The sequence below is a fragment of the Diceros bicornis genome, chromosome 6, assembly GCF_020826845.1.
Source record: "Diceros bicornis minor isolate mBicDic1 chromosome 6, mDicBic1.mat.cur, whole genome shotgun sequence".
In the NCBI taxonomy this organism is placed as follows: domain Eukaryota; kingdom Metazoa; phylum Chordata; class Mammalia; order Perissodactyla; family Rhinocerotidae; genus Diceros; species Diceros bicornis.
The window spans coordinates 24,228,392-24,243,198 of NC_080745.1; the positions used below are offsets into that span (position 1 = coordinate 24,228,392).

A 14,807-nucleotide genomic window follows, 5' to 3' on the forward strand; every position below is an offset into this window, starting at 1 on the left:
AGAATCTAAAGCTCAGAAAAGAAGGCAAAACCAGAGAATGATTTGAGGGTACTGAACTATACACAATGTTGAATTTTGGGCCTAACCCTGTACCTAACATATAGTGGGTGCTCAATAAATATTGTCAATTGAATCTTATACCATTGGGAATAATCACTATAAAGATGATGTTAAAATTGTTGTAGTAGATAAAATTGCCCAGTGAGAAAGGAGATCTGAGGACAGGGCCTGGGGGTATCTTTTTTTCCTTTTGCTTGAGGAAGATCGTCCCTTAGCTAACATCTGTGCCAATCTTCCTCTATTTTGTACATGGGACACTGCCACAGCATGGCTTGTTGAGCGGTGTGTAGGTCCCCACCTGGGAGCCAAACCCGTGAACCCTGGGTACGTGGACTTAACACCCGGCTAGCTCCAGTGGGTATCTATCTTTTAAGTATGAGAAAGAACAATCATGTAGGAAGACTGATGTAGGATGAGACCATTGGGGAATGTAGTGTCATAGTGCCCAAGAGAGAAGGGAGGTTAAACAAGGAAGAGGTTTGTTTTCACACTGGACATTAGCTACCAAAATGTAGAGTAGAATGAGGGCTGAGAAAATGCCGTTGAATTTGGCAGATCACGTGCAAAAAGAGTTTTAATGAAGTGGTGGGAACAGAAACCGCACCACAGGGGCTACAGAGTGAGTGTGTGATATGAGAGCACAATGATGCAGAAATACTGGATAGTACTGATTCTTTGTAAAATATCACCAATGTTTCCATGGTCAAATTTCATAGCTCTCTGGTAGTTGTATGGGCATTAATGACTCTTTTAGTCCTTCTGTCCAAGCATATAACCATTTGTTATGAGCATGTGAAATATGCACATTATGACAGTTCTATTCAGCTTTCCATCATGGTTCAAAACCAAAGCATAAATTTTACCCGAACAACATTGTTTGGCTGTCTTGGGGGAATCACATGTTTGCCCCAGGAAATGTCTGGGGAATAAAAGCTTTCATTCTGTGTGCCTTTATAAATGTTTTTCCTAATTTGGGAAGTCTTTCAGTAGTTCAAGAAAATCCTTTACTTCCTCTACAGGAGAGAGGGATCTCTTTATGATTGAAGAAAAACATCATGGGAGAGTGAATCATATTCTCTTGATAGCATAACAAAATGAAAATAAGAACTAAGCAAGTTGAGAGAGATTATAGCAATCTTCTTAGTGACTATCACTTCAGATTTGCCATAACTATCAAGAATGAAGAGATATTTAACAAGAAAGAGGTTTAACAAGAGAGAGAAAGAGAGAATGGGGGTGGGGGTGCAGTGGGGAGAGCAAGTAAGTGATTCAGTGTTGGCCTCCATCCTCCTTGACTGAGTCACCTTCAGATCCCCATGTGGCTACTCTAATATCACCCCCAAGGACACTTGCTTTAGGTCAATCCTTCCACTGGCCTGTGCCCTGCCTGCCTTTGGAATTCTACCCTGGCCTCCTGGCATAGCACAGATGCTGAGGGCAAGGACCAGGCCTGATGCCTCTACACTGCGCTGCCCAGGCCTACTGCTCCCTAGTGGAACAGAAACCTGAAAGGTACACTGGAACACCAAATAAACAGTTTCACTGTGACTTTGTCGACTAGCTGAGAATGTTCCTCACAGCTGAGACATACCCGTGGTACATCTGTGTCATTATGTAAAGGACTCAGGATCTTCGTAGCACAAAATACCCAGAAGTCTTATTCCATTCAAATCCCTCGAGGTTAAGCGTCTCCATGGTAACTGCCAGCTCCTCAAGCCTGGAGAAGATGCCTTTCTATGCTCGCCCATAAAAATCAAAACTTAGCAGGACACTGCTCGGCACATGCCCTCTGCCTTTCCGACTTGCCTTGTGTGAAAAGTAATAAATCAGAGATTATTTTCTGTGCATTGTGTGGTACTTGCCATTGCACAAAGGTCTTTTTCATTTTCTTTTTTTCCCATAGGTTGCAACATGTCATTTACCTCTCTTGGACTTCGTGATTATTTTTTTTATCATTTCCTATGTTTTGTAAGAGTGCATTGTTTTATTGTCATCTCCATTATTTTAAACATCCTCGTCATACCTCCACTAGTGTCTCTGCCCACAGAGTGTATTATCAACTGCTCTCCAGTTCTCCTCGTGTTCCTCTGTCAAGGAGTTCTTACTCATCCTACTTGTAAAGAACAGAACTCTCTGGGCCCACACAAAGCATCAGACGCTTCCATCCTAGTGAAGAAAGACTGCGGCATGGGGTTTTTATTTACTGAAAGCTTACACGAAAGCAGAGTAAAGCCTCTATTCCCAGTGTCCCCAGCTGTGTGGTTGTTACAGGTGTTATTGTCCTGCTGAGAGCTGGAGCCCCCACTGACCGTGGAGATAAATGCCCCAGTCCAGCCTTGGTTCAGTGTTAGCAAAGGAAGAGAGTGCTTTAGAATGACTATGAGTTCACCCTGGAGCTCTCAGTAATCAGGAACTGCCACTTTTCCTTTCTTCTTGCAAGAGGAAATGCAAATAAATGAGGTCAGAAAAAGAGATCTAAATAATAAAAGCCCCAAGTGGGAAGTATTGGTAAAAATTAAGGAAATAGGTCATTGAAGTTGGGTGGAGGTAAAAGAGAATGGCAGGCAAATCAAGGGGACAGGTATTGAAATGCCCCTTTGGGACAGATGTTGTTAAAGAGTACAAACTTGTAAGGGGTAGTAAATAAGTCCTAGAGCTCTAGTGCACAGTATAGTGAATATAGACAATAATGTATTATAATCATCAAACTTGCTAAGAAACTAGAACTTAATGATTCCAACCACTAAAAAGAAAGGATAATTATGTAATGTAATAGAGGTGCTAATTATCACTACAATGGCAATCATGGTACAATATATAAATGTATTAAATTAACATGTTGTACACCTTAAATTTGCACAATGTTATATGTCAAATATATTTCAATAAAAAAAATGTCAGAGTGCACCTTTGGGAAGGAGAGTAAAAGCTGGGGTAACCTACAGGGGCCTGGAATCTGCATTCCCACATTGCTCAGAGGCCAAAGATGTGAAATGTGGGGGGGTCGGGGACGGGCCATGGAGACAGTGCTCTGGATATAGTCATCCTAAGCTAAGTTCAGGTGGGTGTGCAACTCTGCATGCTGGGGAGGATGCTTTGGAAAAATCCTTCGGTGTTTATGAGTATTTACCCCTCAGCTATGCTGGGCTGAGTAGATTAAATAAAAGTTATCCAAAGCACTTTCTCTTTCAAACTTTCACGTTCTCCCGAGTGTCTGAGACCACCATGGGGGGTGGGGAAGGAGAGTGGACAGACCCACAAATTAGAAACACTCCTTTTGATACAGCAGCAACCACCACCACCACGTGAATTGCCCAGTACATCTCAGGAGTTAGTCTCTTTAGGATGGGCACAGTGGTCTTGACTGGATTGCATGCCCCTTTAGATTGATTCTGTTCGCTCCCTATGCTAAAAGTTTTCCTTATTTTTAAATGACTTTATATGTTGCTTTATTTTTAAAAAACCTTTCCTATATATTGACTTCTTTGAGTTTTTCCACAACCCTGAAAGACAGGTTTTATTATTAGCAACTTCATTTTGCAGATGTTCAAATGAAGAATCAAGAAGACAAGAGGCCAGCCTCCACACAGCAGGCAAGTGGAAAACAACTTCAGCCCGGACCTTTGGTCTTTAAATGCTGGATTCTTGCACAACCCCACACCTTTTATCTGAAGACAAAGTAGCATGGACATAGACCAACAAGAGCAGTATCAAAGGAGATGGGTGAAATACGGCTGCAGAGTTGACACTGCTCATTTTAAATGGTAGGAATTGTCTGACTGATTTGCCTGATGTGGTTATTTCAGATATGTTCATGATGAGAGGGGACACCACAGAATCGATTTAGCCAATCAATACCTGGTTGGGAATTCCCCCAGCAGAGGAATGGCAGCTGGCAGGGCTGGTTATTATCTTCAACTCACCCCCTAATGCCAGTTTCATTTCAACTGTGGCGCTCTTTCTTACCTTTTCTTCTACTCTTCTCATTCCTGGGAATTTCTCCTAGGAACATAATTCAAAGGGAAGAAAAAGCTATATGCATGAAGATGTCATTGCAGCTTTATCTATAACAGCAAAATATTGGAAAGATTTAATGCCCAATTACATGGAATATTTAAGTTATGCTAGATTGATTTGATAGAATATTATGCAACAATAAATACAAGGGTTATAACAATTATATAGCAAAAATCAAAAGACCATAATACTAAACATAAAAAGAAGAAGAAAAAATACGCTGGCTATAGTTTGGTGAAAGTATGTTTTTGCAAGGACCAAGACTGAAAAAATAAGGATAGTGAGTTATACATGAATCTTTTTAAACAATTTCTTTTAAATATTGCTCTCACAAATAAAAATCGTACAGAAAACACAAAATAATAACTGTTGTTCAACATTAACTGAACTGCTGTTGTATGTGTCTCTGTATGTGTGTGTGTGTGTGTGTGTAGTCTAACAATTTATCAGGTAAATTTAAAGCCAAGATTCCTGAGAGTCAACACTCAACATTTTCATTACTAAGCTTTTTAACCTCTGTAGTCGTAAATTCATCCATCTATAGAAGAACGATTTTTATAGCAGGCATTCAATAAATGTTTCCTGAGTGAATGAATACATAAGCAATGGGAAGAGATCAGATCCCTGTGATGGACAGGAGCCTTGTTTCTAACACACGCTTTTCAAACTCCTGAAAAAGGGAGCAGCAATGTCAGGAAGTTCTTTTGTGTTATCGTAACAATGAGGGGAGGTAAGGATATTTTCTGGACTGTCCTTCACTCTGGCGCCTGTCACAACTTCCTCTCTACAGTGTGAAAGTGTGTGTCGTATGTACATTTAAAAGCATACCTATTTGAATAAAACATTGATTGCATAATTAGCTCCTAAGGGACAATGGGGGACCGATGTGACTCCATGCCCGCACTCCCTACTCTGCCCACACAACCAACACATGGGTCTCTTTGGCCCAGTGTTCGAAGGAAGGAGGATTTATGGAACTACCTAAGCCAGACGAGAACTGGGATTCCAGAGGGGGTTGAATTTTGGGTACTAAACCACTCGACATAGTTCAAGAAAGTGTCAGAACAAAATTCTTTTCTTGTCTTTAAAATAATAATTACAATGACAATGGTAATTACTTTCCTTCAAATCATTGGATCATAATATGTCACAGTTGTCTTTTATCACCAGTACCTGGCACACTCTCTAGTACTGCGCTCGGCACAGAATGGGTGCTGAAGTGAACAAATCCTGCCCTTGCACCAAGGTGACCCGGCCTGTGTGCTCCCCTCTACCCCAGGGCCCACTCTCAGTCTCCATGAATCTGGCTTTTTTTCTTAAAGAAATTATTTTATTTTTTGAATAAGTAGACATAAGCACTTGTTAGAAAATTTTTAAAAGAAGAACAGCATACAGGAAAAGTAAATCTCCTTCCCGTCTCCTTCCCGTCCCCTTTTCCCTAAGTCACTGCGCCCCTTTCTAGTGATATCTCTGCAAATACAAGCATATATATATCGAAAGCTTTTTTGGAAATTCAAAGCATTCCATAGGGTGGATATACCATAATTTATTTAAACAGTTTACTATGGACGAAAACTTAGGTTGTTTCTCATTTTTGCTTTTACAAATAATGGTACTGTTAAAAAATAAACTGAGGCATATTAAACATTTTAAGAGTTTATTTGAGGAAAAATCGATTCGAATCGGGCAGTGCCAAACTGAAAGTGGTTAGGAGCGCTCCACTGACAGGAGTTCGGGGAGACTTTTATAGAGAAGAGGTGGAAGCAAAGCAAGGGCACTATTGATTGGCTATGGCTTAAAGCCTAGTTGGCTATTTGTGACTGATTGTCCTTAGGTATTGATTTCATAACCTTGAAGCGTTTACAGGCTTAGGTTTAGGTTTGCTTATGTCGGCCTCCACGGCATTAGAGCCACCTCTGTCTAACGGCCTCCTTGTTTAATTAATTTAATGGTACAAGCGTACATTTCTGCACATGCGTGTGTATGTCTGTAGTTTAAATACCTAGATGAGGAACTGCTAGAAGGGTGAAGCGGGGAGTGGACACCTATGACTCAACTGGGATCAGGGAATATTCATAAATTACATAATGTATAGAGAGTTGACAATTTATGAGGATTTCCTATCCAAAAGTATAATGTGTCTAGTTATTCAGTTCTCCTCTTATGTCCATCTTAAAATTTCCTTCATCTATGACTTATACATTTCTTATTTAATTTTATTCCTACCTGTTTTCTCTTTATTTTTGTTGCTATTGAAAATGTGGTCTTTTCTTATACTTTCTTTTCTGATTATTGTTTGGATATGTAAAGCCTGTTTATTTTGGTATGTTAATTGTGTAAAAATTTTTCTCTTAATTCTCTTAGGTTTTCTATCTTATCATTATACCATCTGTCTATCACTATACCATATTAATGCTATATCTCCTCCTTTCCAAATTGTAACCCTCACTTATTTTTCTTGCCTAACTGAATTAGCCAGTGTCTTCATGAAAATATTTCCAGTGGTGTTGGTGGCACTTTTGTCTTGTTTAGTGGTAATGTTATTTTCAATGTCCTCAACCAAGGGGTCTGGAATAGAAAATTCTATTGTTTTCTGATTGGTTGATACCTGAAAGTAAATACATACACAATTTTAAAGCATTGTTTTATTATAAATGTTTTGTGTGATGCAACTATACAATTAATCATCCTGTAACTAAAAGATGAGATGTACAAACCTGATAAATTTTTCCTATCATCCATACTCCAGAAGACACACAAAAAATGTTAAAGATGCACCATGTTTTAGATATCAGTTTTAATTTCATGTAACAAAAAGTAAACTTCATGAAGCAATAAATTATATGACAAAATTCAAAGATTAGATAAGGTGAGGATATTAAAAATAAAACTATTGAATCACTTACACAAAAAGGCATTGACCAATGAGTGTAAGGTTGCTTTCTCGAATGCTTTCTGAAAAACACCAACTGGATGGGGATTTTCAAGAAAATGTGCCCAGTGTGAGGCAGTAAGTGGTTGTCCCTGGCGTGGCTTTTGTGGTGGATTGGGAATGAATGGTTGGTTAGGACGGTGGTGGGTGGGCAGGTGTGCTTCAGCCTGTCTGAGCCTAGACTCAATGGCCGAAGAACTGTGGAGCTCACCTGGGGGAGAGGGAAGCCAAGGTTCCCTAGGCTCAGTTTCTCTGACTCTTCAGGCAGGACTCCCAAGGCTACCATGCATTCTTAAGTGAACTAATAAGTTCCAAGACTCAAAGTCCCAAAAAGACATTAAAGGCACTTTAGGAAGAGCACCATTTAAGAGTATTCCACCTGTCTCTAAGTGCTACTGTCATGCCACTGCTTACCAGCTCTGTGCCTTGGTGAAGTTAATTAGTCTCCTAAGGCTCAGTTTTGGCATCTACAAACACCTACCTCATAAGGTTGATATGGGAATTAAAGGTGATAATGATTACAAAGGTCTTAGGACGGTCCCAGCACATACACGACAGCCCTTACATGTTCCTGGGATAGGGAAACCATCCTGATTGCAGAGGAAGACAAGTTCCCAATATTAATTTGATTTGGGGAAGGATCATTTTGATCTTGAAATTTAGGAAGTTGGAAGGAACTGAGACTGTTCCAAACTGAGAACATGCCCTCACTCAGGCTGCTGAAAGATAAATGGGCAGCCATTTGAATGCCAGCATCTCAGCACAGTGGGCAGTGTAATATATTATTTATTCTCTCACACTGTGTCACAGTGAAGTCAGCCTCTAACTCATGATTTTCAATCTGCCCTTTGGCTCATGGTCTTCTTAAAATTTTATTGTTGTTGTTTTATTGCTTTTAAATTCAAGCCCTAATTTCTTTTTTTGTTGCCCTGACAAAAACTGCCCTAAATTATGGTTTGAGATAAATGGTCCTGGGTCTTCCAGGGTCACAGTGGCCAAGGAGGGGGTTTGTCCTGAGAAGGCATTGTGGCCAGAGGAAGTCCCCTGGCCTTTAGCAGCCTTCCTGGCTGACTCTGACAACCGCATAGACCAGAGGTGAGTTGCAGCACGTGGCTAAAGCATCATTCACCTGCCCTAGTACTTAAACTTAGCCAGGCTTCTCAACGAGGAAATGAACACAGCGCCTAGGGGAGGTACCAGAGAACCCTTATTTGGGGGCCCACTCAGAGCAGTTATTAGCCTCCAGGATTTTCAAATACATCATGACCTCACAGAATTATTCATGATGATGTCTGAGTAATACAAAACACTTGGGTCAGTGACTGTTAACATGTCTCGTGTCTGGGGGGCTTTTTAAAATGACACGCATCAAAGTAGGGAGGTCTTATTGACTGTATGATCAATTCTGACTCTTCCCAAGTTTTGCTTTACTGGAATTAATCTAAGGATTCAAGGATTTCAAGTGCCTTATGACTAGTATATAATAATTTTTAGCTATGATTATAAATAATTCAGGAATTTGGTCCATCATTAAGAAACCAAGAATTCCTGGAACAAACTAATACTTATTATTAAAATATGTATAGTATATTTTCAAAAATGCTCAAGATAAAACTGTAGCGAACACAACCAGCCAATTCAAACACTGTGCTTCACTCTGTTTCCTGGACCCTGGCCAACGGCTGGCTTAAGCTGGGGCATCTCCTTGACTGAGGACAGCAGTACTGCACAGCACGGGAGCCTCAGCGAAGCGCCAGCTGTCTTCTGAAAATGACAGCATGACTTCAGGAAATGGCAAAAATTGTCTCACATCCATGGATCCTAACGAAGGCGGGAGCAGCACTCTTTCTGTAAGTATAAATGAAAACAGAAGCTCAAAAAGAGCAAGTAATCAGTAAGCTCAACAAACCGCGGCACGTAGTCATTAATCTCAACGCTCTGCAAAAGTTGGGGTTTGCTCTCTAACACACATATACAAGTGACATAAACCAGGATTGGGACCACAACTTCCCCAGAAGTGCAGTGCCGCACAACACTAGATTGGTGGAATACTGGTAGGATTTAAGTGAAAAAAAAATCTCTGATCCACTAAAGTTAGGAAGTTTGCAGTCAGAGAAAATTAAGCAGGTTTCTTCACTATAAGCTCTCTCACAGGCTAATATGCTAATGTGCACCATGGATCTCCAAGCGGAAATTATGCCGTGGCATATTTCCCAACGTACTTGACCTACGTGGGACCCCTTTGTTGGTGGAGCATCTCTAGGAGGCTGCCTTCCTCAGTGCACTTTGGGAAGTGCTGCCTAATTGAACTCAGCCTGTTTCACAGCTGCCTCAGCAGGGAGGGGCCTGCAATGCCCCACGTTACTGAGTACTGCGTTGCTGTACTGAGTACGCACTGCCTTGCTGAGGCTGTAATGCCTTATTGAGTATGCAATACCTTACTGAGTACCACATTGTCTTAGTGAGTACTGTACGGCCTTACTGAGTACTGCACTGCTTCACTAAGTACTACCTTCTGAGTACTGCACTGCCTCATTGAGTATGTACTGCCTTGCTGAATACCGTACTGCACTGGGGTTTCCACATCCATGTCCTCCCTGACACTGAGTGGAACAGGTTTGGGAGAACATAACAGAGGTTCAAAAGTTTAAACATGTCACCTGATCCATTCATGCCCCCTACCCACTGCCCACTCTCTTTGTAGGTGAATTTCAGAATATCCCAATGGAACATCAGGGACCCTTTCTGCGGAGACAGGCATTGCCACTATAGGAAAACCAAAAGGTGCATATCACCGATAGGCTGTTACTTTAAAAAATATCTTTTGGAATTTTTCATATTAATTCTTCTGAGATTATAGTGAATCACAGGAGAAGCAAGGTGAAAAGCTGTTAATTCCAGATTCTAGGGTTAATTAGCTCCTTTATACCACACGTCTGTAGGAAAGTGTAATAGGTATGGTGAGAGAGACTTATGTTAGGTTCCCTTTTTATAGATTCTTGAATCAGGAAATACTTTAATTGCAGCAAAAAGCAAGATGGTACAGGAAAAGCGACATTTTTCTAGCAGAATTCACACCAGCTTCTCTCTAATGGGGGCTGAGATGAAAAGATTTTCAAGTCCTGAGCAGGATGCTCCTGTTAATGACACAGTAAAGTTGCCTCTGACTGACGTTTAGAAGGAGATTCAGCAGATCCTTTCCCGCTCCGTGTTCCAACGTGCAGACTTCCGATTCAGCCTCAGGAGAGCAAACGTGATCCACCTTTCTACCAGGAGACCTTGAAGCTCTGTGTCTCCGTAATCGATTCAGGCACATTGGTTATGCGGGGGAGGTGAGCGGGGCCCCCTGAGCATCCATATTGATGATGTGGTCACTCACCCGCCTTCCCCCATCCTGTCATGCCTCAGGCCTGTGCTTCCCGGACACCAGCTGTCACACAGGAAGCTGCAGCCTCCCTTTCTCCCGCCTCCTTTGCTGGCTGGAGCTGCAGGATCATGGCCTGCAGAGTTTCCTTCACCATCTGGAGCTCCCTCTTGAGAGACTGTGCGCACATTGTTAAGGAACACATGCAAAGGTGATGGGCGGCCCTCTGCAGCCTCCGAGGGATCTAATAAGAGCACGCATGCCTGCTGGAAGCAGATGGGCACTGCCATCTAATTGCAGTTTCAAGTTCTTCCAAATTGTAGGAATTAAATATTAATACTAATTTTACACTTCTTTTAAGAGCGATTGCAATTTCTACGAGGCCTGAGGTTATTAACTATCTCAAGTAAGGTTTTAGAAAGGAAAAGGAAAGAGTCAGCTCTTAGACTGAGACAGATGGCCAACTGGGAGGCTCCATGATACATGGGCAGTGTGACTGTAATTCCTGCTAAGCCCCAAGCTGGGGCGGGGAAACTGTCACATCCCACTGCTCCGACAGCACAAAGGGCAAAAGGCTGGAAATCAGAGCCTCCTCTGGAAATCAGAGCCATCTAGGATTTGGGGGCCACCACAGGTGCAGAGGGGTACTCTGGCCCAGACTCAGAGTCATGAGTTATGGTCCCTGTTTGTCATTAGCTGGACTTATCACCTTGTGCAAATCACTCTGAACCTCAGTTTTCTTATCAAACAATGACTTCTGAACCCCTGTAGGTCCTAATCTGCTGTCATGTGGTATAGTCCCAGGTACTTGTAGAACAGCCATTCAAAGGACTGAAGATTTGACAGAGTGCAGAGAGCTTGCCTTTTCTGGGTTTGTTTGTTTGTTTTTCCTTAAATTGTTGGGTTCTTAGTTTCCTAATCTGTAAAGTTGCTTCTCACATAGAGACAACAATCATAGAGAACTTAGCATTTAATTATATGGGATAAATAAGACTGTCATTCTCAAGAAATGGGCTCTCTTCTGGGTGTTTGAGCTGCAGAACGTTTACCCAGTAATGGTCTTCTGTCTATCCATAGTCAGGTCCCACTGCTCTTTCCTTTTGTATTTGTAGTCAGAACAACTCTAAGGTAAACACAGGATGAGTGATGGGTTGAATTCTCTTAATTTAACAGGGAAACTAACCTCATCCAACAGGAACGAAGGCGAAACAAGAAATATGTCAACACTACTTAAATACCACTAAAAATCATCACATGAGGTTGGACCACTTGAATATTACTAGATCAGATATGGAGAAAACAGAAAGTTTTGGGGAAAGTAGCTCACAGAGATCTTACCACTCACAGTCTGTCTATGCTACAATGTTGTATTATTGCAGTACAATGTCAATGCAATGTCAAGAGAAAAAGACACCCTTAGGTTATGACTGTAGAAAGCTTTCTCTTTCTTTTTCAAATAAGGAACTCTGGAGGATCCTGGGAATCATACAAATGAACCTCTCTTGAGCAAAAATGTTGAACCACCCTGGAAAGATTTTGGCAGCTTTTCATCGTCTTGAAGCTTCACCAGACTTCATCATTTCTGTAATTTACATACATTTTCTATGATGGTTCACTCCTTGCGCTTGAACTCGAGGGAATGAGGGTGCGGTTGGTGGGTGCAAGGGAAAAGAGAATCCAATATTTGTCTTTTTTTTCCTAAGGGGCTTTGTTTTTCTCCATTTCTCTGGACAGCTCTGCTAATCTTTAGTGAAAACACATATGACTTTATACAAGCAAAAGCATAAGTGGTCCCAGATCGAATATCAAGCTGCAATTTAATCACAAGTTATGCTACATTTATAAAGAGTAAGCATGGAGCTTAAGCAGTTTATGAATCCTGACCAACTCCTGAGATTTAATTACCTTTGATATGCAGCCTGGGACTACACGCCCCTATTTGTAACATGCTAAATGATGACAAAGGTTTTTAGAGAGAGAAACTGAACCAAAATGAGATGCTTCTGAAAGAACTCGTAAAATTTCTGGCAGGACACACTGAACAGGTTTTTAAGAAGAGAGTGATTGAGAAGCCCCAAAGGAAAAAGACTAAGTTATGTAACTAAAATAACACATCAGCCCTTCACATGACAATCTCCTCTGACACATGGAGGAGTCAGAAGGCGGGATTTGAGGATGTAATCAACAGCTATGGGAAGCTGGCAAATCATTTAAGGCTTTAATTCTTTCACAGGTAAAAATGCAGATTCTCATACCTTCTTCACAGGGCTGGAGTTAAAAGAAATACTCTTTTCTTGTGAGAGTACAGTGCCTTTTGTGAGGCACTATGAGATTTAAAGTTTATTTACTAATATAGCAGATGTAGCAAATACCTTAGGCTCTAAGCAGGGCTAGACATTAGAAATCCTGGAAACCTCATTTAGTAAGCCTGTGGGGCAATAATCCCCAATATGATTAAAACCATGTTTTTATTTATAAAATACCTCTCTCTAGCCAACCTGCCTGTATGATTCCTTATTTAATATGAGTTCCAAAACATTTTGAATGTATTGAAATGGAAGACAGTCAAGGATAAAATGTGGAGTGGGGGGAAGAAAAGCAAATTGCAGAACAACTTGTATGGAAAGATCCTAATTTTCAAAAAAAAAAAAAGAAAAAAGAAAAAAAAAGACTACAGAGATAAGCCATTTCTAGCTAGAAAAGTGCTTTAGGAGGACACAGTGGTAGACTTCTAGGATTGGTACTGAGAGGGAGATGGAGCCTTTTTTTCATACTTCTGTAATATTCACAATGGACATGCATACTTTCGTATTTAAATCGATGTGTTTATAGAAGAAACCACTTGAAACATTTCCCCATTAAGCAACTGGGGAAATGAAAGTATAGATAGAAATCCTCATTCTTTCCTTCACTCATTCAAATATTCAAATATTTCTCGAGCTCCTCCCACGTGCAAGAAATGTTCTGGATGTCAGATGTACAGGAGTGAACCGAACTACATTAGTGCTGCCACGGAGCTTAAGTGCCAGTGAGTGGAGCAGAAAATACACACACAGGCGCATACATAGACCGTGAAATGGGAGCCATGGGAAGGTCCGGAGCAGGAGAGCGACATGATCACTCTGGCTGCTTTAACTCTTAATAAATTAAAGGGGGCAAGGACAGAAGTGTGGGGATGAGAGGAGGCCATTGCAATAATTCAGGCAAGAAAAGATCATGGCTTGGACCTGGGCAGTGGCAGTGGAGGTGGTGAGAGGTGGTCAGATTCTGGATATGTTTTGAAGATAGAGCCAACAGCATATGGTGATGGACTAGAAGTGGAATGCGAAAGAAGCAAAAGGCATTGAGAATGACTCCCAGGTTTTTTATCTAAGGAATGAACTGGAAAAAACAGACTTGCAACTTATCAAGAAGGAGCAGACTGGGAATGAGTCAGGTTTTTTGAGGGTGGGGAGGAATTTGATTTTGGACAAGTTAAGTTGGAAAAGCCTATTTGTCAGCCAAGTGGAGATGTTGAGTAGGAAGTAGACATGAGTCTGAGGTTCAGGGAGAGATCCAGGCTGCAGATATGTACTTGGAGGTTATATTGAAAAATACGTTTTAAAAATATTTTTACAACATTTTCTCACTGTATCCCATTTGATACATCTAACCAAGATCTTAAGGCTACCAAGTAGTAGAGCAGGACCAGAATCAGATTTTCTGATTGCTAGTCCAATGGGCTCATAGATGAAGCCCATTGACATATTTGACCTTGACTTTTTGTCAAAGGGCTGAGCAAATAAAGTAAAACTCCAGTATTGGAATTTTAGCTATGTATGATAGAGGTGCTCACTACATCTAAGTACAAGAAAAGGTCTCAAAAGAGCAGAATGATTCTTGTGATGCTGTGCCATCAAAACTAAGTATAAAGTTCCCCTGCAACAGATGTGCCACCAGATATCTGTGGCATCTAAGAAAATCAGCAGATTAATCACAATAATGGCACAAGGAGTGACATGCCAACATCTTAAAAACACCTTTGGAACCCAAGACCATTCTTTACCACCTTGAAACAAACTACACGCATATCAAGCAAGTGTATAACTTCTTGATAGTAAAATTGTGCAAACTGTGTTTACAATTAGTGCAGTGGTAAGACAGCAAGACACCTTTCACAGATATCGATGAGGAACACAGTGGTAAGGCAATATTGTCATTTAGGGCAGCCATTTGCAAAGATCCTCAAATTTTTTTCAAAGGAGTCTTCTGTTTATGTATGAAAACAATTGAGTGTTTTATAGTCAATTGGGATTCCAAGTGATCATCTTAGCAGCTGCATCAAAAGTAGGTCTTCAGTTCATCTGACCTACTTTGGTTCAGAAAGAAACTACAGCAGATCCTTTGAAACTGCTTCTCATTTGCTAAAGTATTTCTTCATATCAACAGTGTTCC

At 40.9% G+C, this 14,807-nt stretch overlaps 1 protein-coding gene across 1 annotated transcript in view; it reads right to left on the reverse strand.

The window, feature by feature from the left end:
• Positions 1 to 7,878: 7,878 nt before the first annotated feature.
• Positions 7,879 to 14,807, reverse strand: part of DISC1 (DISC1 scaffold protein) — a 339,334-nt gene continuing 332,405 nt past the window's right edge. The window contains exons 13-14 of the mRNA XM_058543022.1: positions 10,389 to 10,553; positions 7,879 to 8,857 (exon numbers count right to left, since the gene is read on the reverse strand). Coding sequence (XP_058399005.1) covers positions 10,414 to 10,553 — 140 coding nt within the window. The 3' untranslated portion in view covers positions 7,879 to 8,857; positions 10,389 to 10,413. The remainder of the gene's footprint in view (positions 8,858 to 10,388; positions 10,554 to 14,807) is intronic.